The sequence below is a fragment of the Corythoichthys intestinalis genome, chromosome 1, assembly GCF_030265065.1.
Source record: "Corythoichthys intestinalis isolate RoL2023-P3 chromosome 1, ASM3026506v1, whole genome shotgun sequence".
Lineage (NCBI taxonomy): Eukaryota > Metazoa > Chordata > Actinopteri > Syngnathiformes > Syngnathidae > Corythoichthys > Corythoichthys intestinalis.
Window position 1 is genome coordinate 62,859,844 of NC_080395.1, and position 12,589 is coordinate 62,872,432.

The following is a 12,589-nucleotide window of genomic DNA, read 5'->3' on the forward strand; positions in this document are numbered from 1 at the left end:
ATTTGTACACGTTAATGATGTAAGCCAATTGTGTAGTAGCGAAGCTTGATTTGTCACTTGACAGAATTTGCTTCCACAGCGAGAAAGCAGAGATTGTATAATCTACTGAACATCATTTATTCAAAATGTGACATTTGTGTTTCGTGATGTATTACATTTATGCAGCTGCTCAGCCATGGAAACATCTGCCATGAGTCCCTCATTTTTACTGCCGATGTTAATACCAGACGAAGTTAGAATGCCACAGTTGTGGAGTCAGCAGCGCAGTGGAAATTCCAACACGTGGCACCTCTGCCCTGGTCTTTAACTTTAGAATTTCTGTTATCCACATCTTGGTCTGATCCTAATTTACATTTGCTTTAAAGTGTTTGAAACGTTCCGTTTCCATTGGAGAATATCTGTAGATATCACACTGAAATTCAGCAAGCATTTTACACGAGCTATTAATTCACAAATGTTTGTATAGGTAAACTGCAAGTCTGGGTGCTTCCTTGTACACTATTAACTTTTTCAAAATGTCATTTAATGTCTCATAAATACATCACCTGCTAAAATACAGAAAGTATACAGTATAGTTAAAACTACCACTGCTATGATGATAAAATACGAACCGCATCATGGCAGGAAGTGTAGACTATGTGAACCTGCTTCAGCTCCCGGTCCAAGAATTGTCTGCGTATGGCTAAAACATTACAACCACAACAATTGTCCTCCTCCACTGTCACTGACTGGGACAAACGTGAGCCAGAAACAGTTGTGCAGCTGGACAAACAGGGAGGAGGTAAATAAGATATACAAAGATTAAGAAATAAGAACTGGCAATGAAATGAACCTGCATTTAAGGTACACTGCTGGACAAAAGTATTGGCACCCCTGCAATTCTGTCAGATAATGTTTAATTTCTACCAGAAAATGATTGCAATTACAAATGATTTGGTAGTAAAATCTTCATTTATTTTGCTTGCAATGAAAAAACAAAAGAGAATGGAAAAAATAAATAATTATCATTTTACACAAAACTTCAAAAATTGGCCAGACAAAAGAAATGGCACCCTTTGAAAAATCATGTGATGCATCTCTAATTTGTGTAATTAACAGCACCTGTTACTTACCTGTGGCACAAAACAGGTGGTGGCAATAACTAAATCACACTTACAGCTAGTTAAAATGGATTAAAGTTGACTCAATCTCTGTCCTGTGTCCTTAAGTGTACCATATGGAGAAAAGAAAGAACACCAACGACCTGTCTGAGGACTTGAGAAGCAAAATTGTGAGGAAGCACGGGCAATCTCAAGGCTACAATCCCATCTCCAAAGACCTGAATGTTCCTGTGTCTACCATGCGCATTGTCATCAATAAGTGTAAAGCCCATGGCACTGTGGCTAACCACTCTAGACAGAAAAGAAAAATTGACGAGAGATTTCAACAAAAGATTGTGGGGATGGAGGATAAAGAACCTCGACTAACATCCAAACAAGTTCAAGCTGTCCTGCAGTCCGAGGGTACAACAGTGTCAACCCGTACTATCCGTTGCCGTCTGAATGAAAAGGGACTCTACAGTAGGATTCCCAGGAAGACCCCACTTTTGACACAGAGAAATAAAAAAAGCCAGGCTGTAGTTTGCCAATACTTACCTGAAAAAGCCAAAAACGTTTTGGAGGAATGTTCTCTGGTCAGATGAGAGGAAAGTAGAGCTTTTTGGGAAAAGGCATCAACATAGAGTTTACAGGAAAAAAATGAGGCCTTCAAAGAAAAGTACACGATCCCCACAGTCAAACGTGGCAGAGGTTCCCTGATGTTTTGGGGTTGCTTTACTGCCTCTGGCACTGGACTGCTTGACCGCGTGCATGGCATTATGAAGTGTGAAGACGCCCAAACAAATTTTACAGCATAATGTAGGGCCCAGTGTGAGAAAGCTGGGTCTCCCTCAGAGGTCATGGATCTTCCAGCAGGACAATGAACCAAAACACACTTCAAAAAGCACAAGAAAATAGTTTGAGAGAAAGCACTGGAGACTTCTAAAGTGGCCAGCAATGAGTCCAGACCTGAATCCCATAGAACACCTGTGGAGAGATTTGAAAATGGCAGTTTGGAGAAGGCACCCTTCAAATCTCAGAAACCTGGAGCAGTTGGCCAAAGAAGAATGGTCTAAAATTCCAGCAGAGGGTTTTAAGAAACTCATTGATGGATACCGGAAGCGGTTGTCCGCAGTTATTTCATCTAAAGGTTGTGCTACCAAGTATTAGGCTGAGGGTGACAATACTTTTGTCCGACCCATTTTTGGAGTTTTGTGTAAAATGATAATGATTTATTTATTTTTTTCTCTTTTGTGTTTTTTCATTGCTAGCCAAATAAATGAAGATATTACTAACAAAGCATTTGTAATTGCAATCATTTTCTGGGAGAAATTGAGCATAATCTGACAGAATTGCTGGGGTGCCAATACTATTGGCCAACAGTGAATGTAAAATATATTATAACATTGCATTCTGAATAAGATTACTTGATTCGTTCAGTCTCAGAGGATTACAATTTAGCAATTGTTGATGAATGTTGATTCATAAGCGAAACTACCGTAACTCATAATTGTGCGGGTTTATGTTTGAGTGCTTACGGGCAGGTGCTAACAAGGCGGCAAAGTCCGCAAGCTGGCTTCCTCATTAGGTACATGGGCCAACCATATGCAGCAAGAGCAAAGAGCATGTAGTAGCACACGTCCTTGTACATGCCCATTTCAGTCTGGATGGGATAAGAAAAAACAGATACTCAAGTAGGCAACAAACACAAAATAAATTACACCATTACACGTGGAATGGAAATAGGTTTTCAGAATGTTGGGTCTTTGTGACTCGTCCATCTGGTCCACAAAATTGGTTATGAGTTAAGTGTTAATGAGAGCATTGTTCATCTTTAGATTAATCTATTCATACAGTGTCTCACAAAAGTGAGTACACCCCTCACATTTCTGCAGATATTTAAGTACTGGTATATCTTTTCATGGGACAACACTGACAAAATGACACTATGACACAATGAATAGTTTATGTGCAGCTTATATAATAGAGTTAATTTATTTTCCCCTCAAAATAACTCAAAATGTAGCCATTAATATCTAAACCCCTGGCAACAAAAGTGAGTACACCCCATAGAAACTACGTACATCCCTAAATGTCCAAATTGAGTACTGCTTGTCATTTCCCCCCAAAATGTCATGTGACTTGTTACAGGAGTGCTATCAGCATTGCTTCAGAGATAGAAGAGGTAGGGGTTCAGCCTGTTAGTGCTCAGACCATATGCTGCACTCTACATCAAATCGGTGTGCATGGCTGTCACCCGAGGAGGAAGCCTCTTCCGAAGACAGTACACAAGAAAGTCCGCCCGTCTCATCAGACCATAGGACATGGTTCCAGTAATCCATGTACTTTGTTGACATGTCTTCAGCAAACTGTTTGCGGGCTTTCTTGTGAACAGTCTTCAGAAGAGGCTTCCTCCTGGGGTGACAGCCATGCACACCAATGTGATGTAGAATGCGGCGTATGGGCTGAGCACTAACAGGCTGACCCCCCCACCTCTTCAATCTCTCCAGCAATGCTGACAGCACTCCTGTAACGAGTCACATGACATTGTGGAAGGGAAATGACAAGCAGTAATCAATTTGGACATTTAGGGATGTACATAGTTTCTATGGGAGTACTCACTTTTGTTGCCAGGGGTTTAGATGTTAATGGCTATATTTTGAGTTATTTTGAGGGGAAAATAAATTAACTCTATTATATAAGCTGCACAGAGACTACTTTTCATTGTGTCAAAGTGTCATTTTGTCAGTGTTGTCCCATGACAAGATCTACTTAAATATCAGCAGAAATGCTAGGGGTGTACTCACTTTTGTGATACACTGTAGACCATAGACATAGCTGAAGACTCACCGAGTTCTTAAGGTCCAGATATCTGGTGTTCCGAGTAACAGGCATACCGGACAGGAAGGCTAAAATATCGTTGTTGCTCTGTTGAGCGAAAAATAACAACAACAATGCCATTTCAAATAATCCTCCATTGGCAATGTGTCTACATACAGTCGGCATATTTTATCAATGTCTTCTTGAGGCTGACATTTGTAACATGTACGGTTAAAACTAGTGTTAGAAACACATTGAAGTACCTGGTCAAGGATAGATGATCTTTTAGACCTTTGTGTCTGACGCAGGAGTACCAAGCCAGCAATAATATCACTAGGAACAATGTCTAAATCTCTAAAAAACTCTGCGAAGAGGCTTGCCACTTCTGAATATGCATCCTGCAGAGGACAGCAAAAGATGTTAGGGCATACTATGCATTTCTGACATATTTAAAGATGGATATCAGGGTTCGTCGGTTTACAAGGGAGTGGCATGATGGCATGGCAAATTATACAGTTTCACTTCTTTTGTCTGAAACTTATCCATTTTCTGTACCACTGATGCTTACTCGGGTTGCAGGGGTGCTACTGCAGCCAATCCCAGCTGACTTTGGGCGAGAGAACTGGTCAGCAATCAATCGCATGACACAAATCGAAAAAAACTTTCACATTCACAGCAAGGTGCAGTTTTCACTTTTCAAGAACCCTGCCAAGGCAGAATATATATGAAAATGATTTGCATACGTTTATCTACCTGTTTCCATTCGTGACACTTGATATACAGTATGTCATTACTTCCTGTGAATAAAACAGCTTTGGGATCAAGAAAAGATTTCACACTGAGTAGGACAATCTCTTTTAACAGACTGAGAAGTTATATCATTATTCATACACAGTGATGTTTGTATTTGGTGGCGTGCCGTGAGATTTCCTCATGCAAAACGAGTAACTTGGCCCAATAAAGATAAGTCAACCCTGTCACCTAGTCACAAGTATAAAACGATACAATGAATAGCATTAAGTGCGGTGGTAACTGAGCTTCTTATGCAGTTTGAAAACAACATGTACTGCACACACTACCACTGGTCCTTTGAGTGTTTTGTGGCCACACAATACACATGCTGTACTTCCTCCATTGGTGTGTGTCATAACCTGACAGTGGCTATTGTGTGTGATAAGTCAAAAGATCCCAAAAGGCTCCACAGACAACCAACCTTTCACAGTAAAAAAGTAGCCAGTAAACAAGAATATGTCAAATAAATAATTTCTAGTAAATCAACATTAGAAATGAAAAGTTATAATAAAAAGTAAATAACGAAATCAATGACTTGATCATGTGATTAGTGAAAAAGCTCCATATTTTTAAGATGGAGGGGCTAACGCTGAGGAAAAAGTGGTAAATTAAAACCTGAATTTTATGGTATTTCAATGCGTGTCGTTCATCACTTCAAAACATCATATGCCAGTACATTTGTAAACCGAAGACTCCCTGTGTACCGTTATATACAGTATACGCAGAGGTAGGTAGTAAGGCGTTACATTTACTCTTACATTTATTTGAGTAACTTTTTGAGAAAAATGTACTTCTTGAGTAGTTTTACCACACAATACTTTTTACTTTTACTTGAGTAGATTTATGAAGAAACACTACTCTTACTCAGCTGCTTTGGCCGACACTAGTCGTTACATTTTTCCTCTTTATTTTACTTATTGACTTTATGTTTTTTACCAGAGATGCCGACAGTGGGTGTTTCAGTTCCACAAATGAGATGTCGCAGTAATAACCACATCTTCATTATACTAAACAGAGGTAACACTTTTTTCTCTACTAGAGGGAACTCATGCTGTTTGGACAGGGGACGTTTCATACAGTAGCGTTGTTCTGGTCTGAATTCGACGATTTTTGTGTCATCTTTTTGGCCTAATACTGTCAAGTAATAGGCCATAGCACAGTATAATAATACGTTAATATAGATGAAGTTGTGCTGAGGACAAAAAAATCTACAATTATTTTAAAAAATAATGACAATGTAAACAGTTACTCACAAATGTTACTCAGTCCTGAGTATTCTTTGCAATGAATACTTTTTTTACTTGTAATTGAGTAAGTTTTTGGATGACTACTTTTACTTGAGTAATATTATTCAGAAGTAACGCTAATCTTACATGAGTAAAATTTTTGACTACTCTACCCACCTCTGCGTGTACGTTAAATACGTTCTATTTCAGTAAACTGATGTGGCCTACTGATTGTGTATCCTGTGCTCTTGTGCAGCACATGAAAAATTTTAGTCTCCTGCTCCAACTGCTGGCCTGGCCTTCCTCGAGTCTATGCCTATATGTGCAAAGGGGAAATGGTTAACTAGGCCCAAAACAGATTACAAGGAAAGTGTGGATCTCTGAACGTGTTCCAAAAAACAGGATTTTTCGTACCTTAGTGTGTACGTTGTAAGGTTTCGTTGACGCCGGCGAGTTGCTTTCAGTTTGACAAATGTCCGACCGGTAGGATCAAATGTGCACATAAGTGTAATGCAGACGCTGAATATTACTAGCCAGTTGCATGCAACAATTCCTAAAAAAGAATGTCAGAATATACATAAATCAAATGCAGCTTAATTATCAATGACAGCCATTTGGAGCAACAGATGATGAACGACTATAAATATAATTCAAATTTACAGTGGGGCATACGATCATTTTAACATTCTAACAAGCAAGCTACCAGAAGTTGGTGTTTGACTCACCCAAAGCTAAGTTTTTGGCAGTGACATCTGAGCATGGCTGGTAATACTGAACAAGCCAGGCAATTCCCACAACTGCATACACAAGCTCTACCAGGAGAATGGCTTGGAGAGACAGGAATAATCAATACGAGAAAATTAAAAATTAAACTCACCCCCCCTCAAAATAAGACCACAGAACTACAAAGTAAAATATAAAATAAAGTGATAAATATCCTAAAGTGGGGCAACTTACCGAGTCTGATATAGATGACGTATTGCACAGCTTCCCTGGGCTGTGTGTAGAGGATGCTGCCTCTCATACTCAACCACATGATGGCACTCTCACAGATAAGGCAGCTGACCAAAATGCCCAGGTAGCCTCGACCATGGTCCACCAGTGTTATAGAACAGGACTGATCTGACCCATAGGGAAGGCCAAACAGAACCACGGACAGAACTACCAGCCTGAAAATGACACCACAGTGAAATCATGAAACATGTAGAGCAGGGTCCACTAAATCCGGACCTCGGGGCCATTTTTCCTGTCGTGTTTTCCATTTCTCCCTCCTCCAACACACCTGAATCAAACTAATCAGGATCATTATCAGGCTTCTGGGGAGGTTGCTGATGACATAATCATTTGATTCAGGTGTGTTAGGGGAGAGAGACGTGGAAAACACGACAGGAAAATTGGCACCGAGGTTCGGACTTAGTGAATCCTGATGTAGAGGATAAACCCCAAACTAACCATTCAGTTAACAAATGAGTAATGGTATGATCGAAACAGGCTCACCAGATGCAGTGTAACAGAAACAGGAAAAGGGCAGGCAGCACCAGGTCATCACTGCCGACTGACCAGCGCCGCCGAAACATCACCATGCCAGGCATCACTGCCCTGTAAGTGAGTCAAATCAAATGGTAAGAGTGATTAGGGGGCACCACACCAATACAAAAATTTTCATGAACAATTTATTAAAACTTAAATAGGGCGGACGGATATAATTGAGGAATAGAAAAGCGGGGTAGGTTTTGAGAAGCAAATGCTTCATCCTACTCCTTTTAGGACACAATGAATACATTTTTATATCTATTATTATTGTTATTTTTGTCTTAAGTATTGTTGCTGTTATCTTAAGTATATCATTGGTTTTGTCAGATTTTTTAAAAATTATTTTTATTTTTCTCTTGTCCAAAATAAAGCATTCATTCATTCATTCAAACTTCATAAAACCATAATACTGTATATGGGCACGTTGCTAGAGATCTAAGAAATACAATGGTATACATTCTAATGTATTATAGTGTGTGGCTACCATTGCAACCAGATGCATACAGGTGGCGAGTTACCAGAAAAATACTTGGTCCTGTTGTAAACTATGGTAGTTTTTGTTCACATTTGGTAGGTGGATACATCTTAAAGGAACAAACGTTTTTATAATAATTGAAAAACATTACTCCATGTTGCAATGGCAACTAGTCATGCCGAATCAGGATTCATTAGTCAAAAACATGGACACTAAAGACTAGAATTTCAAAATTTGCTATTTTACATTAAATTCTTCTTCATAAGTGTGTCAAATGTGACCATTAGATCTATTTTTTCAGCCATTTCTTATTCTTTGAATTCTTTTCCTTTAGTTTTCCTGTAGTTTCTGTACAGATCGTTCTCTAAATTCCACTTTGCACTGACGATAAGAACCTGAACTGCCACTTCAGGTTTTGTTCACGTTGCGGGGCAGTTCAGATTTTTAATTCCAATCTGTTTTTTTTTTTTTTTTTTGGTCTAGTTTACTGTATTGCAAAAACATGTTACTTGCAGTTGGAACGGAATGTTGACACAAAATGAAATGCATGCACACTGTGACACACATTTGGGGAAGTAAATATGGTGCCTTCTGGAGGTCTCCTCTGTCAAGATTTTGTGGCAATTTGAAAGCTTTCTTCATGCTACCAGTTTTATCTATTTATTTAAACTGATAGCTTCACTTGTGGTAACAAGAAGGAAATGTATTTTAAGGTCTTTGGTCCACCCTTGGTGGTTCATGTCTGTTGCTAGTTTTGTTGAACAAAGGTAGCAAATTTCAAGGACGACTGTGGCGGCAGTTGGTAGCGCAGTTCAATCCCTGGTTTCGACTGCCCACTGTCATAGTGTCTTTGGGCATGACACTGAAGCCTAATTGGCTCCCAATAGGTTAGGCAGAACCTTGCATGGCATTAGTCATCCATTAGTATATGAATGAGTGTGTGAATGGGAGGTGAATGTGAGTGAATAATGTAAAATAAGGAGTACTGGAAAGGTGCTGTATAAATCCATTGCATTATTAATATTATTACCGTACTTGTTGCTGACATACGTATAGGTCACATTCATATGCTCATACTTCCGAGGAGTCTAATATATATCCTATTTTTATCTACATACGAATTAGCCCAAGTTGGATTTGAAAAATCTCTTAATTTGAATTTTCGCACTGCACGAGGAAAAAAAAAAAACGTGTTGCATGTGGGCAAAGAAATTGGAATTGACCTGCAATGTGAAAGTAGCCTTGTAAATAAAAAGAGAAAACAGAAGGGGGCAGGTATATCTATTTTTGGTATAGGTGCTTTCTTAAGCACAGGATTGTATGATTGTGGTAACAATATAAAGGACTGATATTTCCTCGTGTTTTTGACAATCTATGATCAAGAAACCCAGAAAGCTGTAAATTCTGAAATGTTGCTCTGAAATCTGAATCAGCTTCTACTTGTGAAGTACTGTGGAAAACTGTATTATGAACTATGACTTTACTAAGATGCTGTTATCTAATGTCATATAGGGATAATGCAAAAACCAGGTAGAGATACTAACAAGCATTAATTGGTTAATGTTTAACAGATCCTGCTGTGTAAAGCAAATATCTTGTCACACTTGTTACATTGTTTCATGTCCACTTCATTCATCTGGAATATGAAGTCGGACCACTGGAGTGGAATATTTGACACTTCACAGTAGTGTCCAGTTCAATAAATGGATCGCCGCTTAAAGGGAAAAAAAAAAAGGTAATGTCAGGTTTCTTGGGGGAAAAAAGAATATAAGAACAAGTTCAAGATGAGCTTTTGAGGATTATTTTATTTGGTGAAAATAAAGTGGAAAAAAACAACATGCTTAGACTATGACATACACTGTACAATAAAATTCCTTGACATTACCCTGGTCATCTCTTTGTTGAAAAGCACAGCAGATAGTTTATTGGAGTTGCCTCTGGGCTTAAATGAACTGAAAACTCAAAGCCGCAGAAAGGGGGAAAGGAAGAAAGGAGCCACAGAAAGGCTGATGGAGGCCTTATAATGCAAACCCATGCTGGAGTCTTTACTGTGAGCTACATCAGTACAACTGTTGAGAGATTTTTTTTTTTTTTTTTTTTTGTTCAAACAGCACAAAAGCATGCAACCTATCATGCTATTTTAAAAACAATAAATACAGACTGTACAAAGACAGGAAATTCCTAACTTAAGACTATGTTTTGCTTTGTGTGACTCAATAAGTTTTTAGCCATTAAGAAATTGCCAGTACCTGCCTTCTTCCAACATTTAATAGCACAGTCATCAGTTATATAAAGTGTTCTTTGGCTATGTGCCGACACAAATTAATAACGCTAATTAAAATGCCAAGAGATAGCTGCATCATTGCCCGGTTAAAAGTGGTAAGCAGGCTGGCTGAAGTTGATTTACACTGCAGCAAATATGCAATGATATATGATGCTAACCAATGGGTTCAGATTAATATGGTAGCAAGTTAGCAACATAAAAAGGGGGGCATTCATACACCTAATCTAGTTAAAGGATTTAATACCCTCATTGTGTGAGTGTGTATACACATACACACACATATACTGTATATATATATATATTATATATTAGGGCTGTCAAAATTATCGCGTTAACGCGCGGTAATTAATTTTCTAAATTAATCACGTTAAAATATTTGACGCAATTAACGCACATGTCCCGCTCAGACAGTATTCTGCCTTTTGTAAGTTTTACAGGAAGGCTTTTTGTGCTGTCTAACAGCGAACTCTTGTGGTCGCTTTGCGACATTGTTCATTGTTTTCTTGCCAGTTCAATATGGCTGCACGACGTCTCGGGCTGACGCCTACGTTGTAATATTGTGCTTATATGATCCTTGGACAAGATTTGTCCGTAAGTATGGTTGTTGTAAAGAATGTACATATTATGTTAGTAAGCGAAATGTTATATTTTTTGTATGAGACGCTTTTTGTTTATGTTTAGTGAACCTGTATAGCGTGCTAAGCTAACGTTGTTGCTAATGCAATGCTTGTGTACTTTTTTTTTTTTTTTTGTAGTTTTACAACGGTCTAAAGAGGACAATGGTTTGAGGCCATTTTATTAATAAATCAGATGAAAAAGGAAGAAGTCTGATTATTAAGGCGTCGTTCACCACCTGTCTAGCTTTGGAAAAAGTAGACGCTTCGGAGTGAGGACAGCATAGACAGATTTAAATGACAGTAGAGTGAAATGCCCACTACAGTCCTTGTACCGTATGTTGAATGTATATATCCATCTTGTGTCTTATCTTTTCATTCCAACAATTTATTTTACAGAATATATATATATAAAATACAGAAAAATATGGCATATTTTATAGATGGTTTGAATTGCGATTAATTGCGATTAATTACGATTAATTAATTTTTAAGCTGTAATTAACTGGATTACAAATTTTAATCGTTTGACAGCCCTAATATATATATATATATATATATATATATATATATACTGTATATAAACACTATCCAGTATATATATATACTGTATATATAAACGCACATATTCTGTATATACACATTTTATGTCTGGGCGATCAGCCAAAAGAAAAAACATTTAATAAAACAAAAATGAACACTACTTACTTGCACTAAGGAGTTATAGGTCAGACGTTTTCTAATTAAAAGCTATGTGAATCCATCTGACTATAAGCCACACCCACCATATTTTACAAGACAACTATTTGTTCATACGTAAGCTGCCCCCCTTGCCTCCTTGCTCCAATAACTTCAACCAGGCGCTTCCTGTAGCTGCAGATCAGTCTGGCACATTAATCAGGACTAACTTTGGCCCATTCTTCTCTACAAAATTGCTGTAGTACAGTCAGATTCCTGGGATGCCTGGTATGAATCACTGTGTTTAGGTCATGCCACAGCCATCTCAATGGGGTTCAAGTCTGGACTTTGACTTAGTCACTCCAGAATGTATATTTTGTTCTTCTAAAAATATTCTGAAATTGATTTACTTCTGTGTTTTGGATCATTGTCTTGTTGCAGCGTCCATCCTCTTTTTAGCTTCGACGTTCTTGACAGACGACCTGAGATTTTCCTGCAATACATCCTGATAAACATTTGAATGAATTCTTCCATTAATGATTGCAAGTTGTCCAGGCCCTGAGGTAGCATAACAGCCCCAAATCATGATGCTCCCTCCACCATGCATCACGGTGGGGATGAGGTGTTGATGTTGGTGAGCTGTTCCATTTTCCCTCCACACATGACGTTATGTGTTACTCCCAAACAACTCAACTTTGGTTTCATCAGATACAAAATATTTTGTCACAACTTCTGTGGAGTGCCCAAGTGCCTTTTTACGAACATTAAACAGGCAACAATGTTTTTTTTTTTTTTTTTTAGACAGTGGTGGCTTCTTCGTGGAGTCCTCCCATGAACATCATTCTTGGCCACAGTTTTACATATAGTTGATGTGTGCACAGATATTGGACTGTGCCAGTGATTTCTGTAAGTCTTTAGCAGACAATCTAAGGTTCTTTTTTTTACCTCTCTGAGTATTCTGCGCTGAACTCGTGGCGTCATCTTTGGTCGACGGCAACTCCTTCGGAGAGAAGCGACAGCGCCAAAATCTCTCCATTTGTAGACAACTTCTCTGACTGTCGATTATTGGACATCCAGACTTTTAGAGATGG

At 38.5% G+C, this 12,589-nt stretch overlaps 1 protein-coding gene across 3 annotated transcripts in view; it reads right to left on the bottom strand.

The window, feature by feature from the left end:
* dagla (diacylglycerol lipase, alpha) overlaps nucleotides 1-12,589 on the bottom strand; it is a 61,525-nt gene that overhangs the window by 24,555 nt on the left and 24,381 nt on the right. For all 3 annotated transcript variants that reach the window (XM_057834747.1, XM_057834755.1, XM_057834739.1), the window contains 9 exons: nucleotides 7,412-7,513; nucleotides 6,872-7,083; nucleotides 6,640-6,741; nucleotides 6,329-6,467; nucleotides 6,143-6,230; nucleotides 4,160-4,294; nucleotides 3,927-4,004; nucleotides 2,615-2,739; nucleotides 612-762 (listed from right to left, as the gene is read on the bottom strand). In XM_057834747.1, the coding sequence (XP_057690730.1) occupies nucleotides 612-762; nucleotides 2,615-2,739; nucleotides 3,927-4,004; nucleotides 4,160-4,294; nucleotides 6,143-6,230; nucleotides 6,329-6,467; nucleotides 6,640-6,741; nucleotides 6,872-7,083; nucleotides 7,412-7,506 (1,125 nt within the window). In that variant the 5' untranslated portion in view covers nucleotides 7,507-7,513. The remainder of the gene's footprint in view (nucleotides 1-611; nucleotides 763-2,614; nucleotides 2,740-3,926; nucleotides 4,005-4,159; nucleotides 4,295-6,142; nucleotides 6,231-6,328; nucleotides 6,468-6,639; nucleotides 6,742-6,871; nucleotides 7,084-7,411; nucleotides 7,514-12,589) is intronic.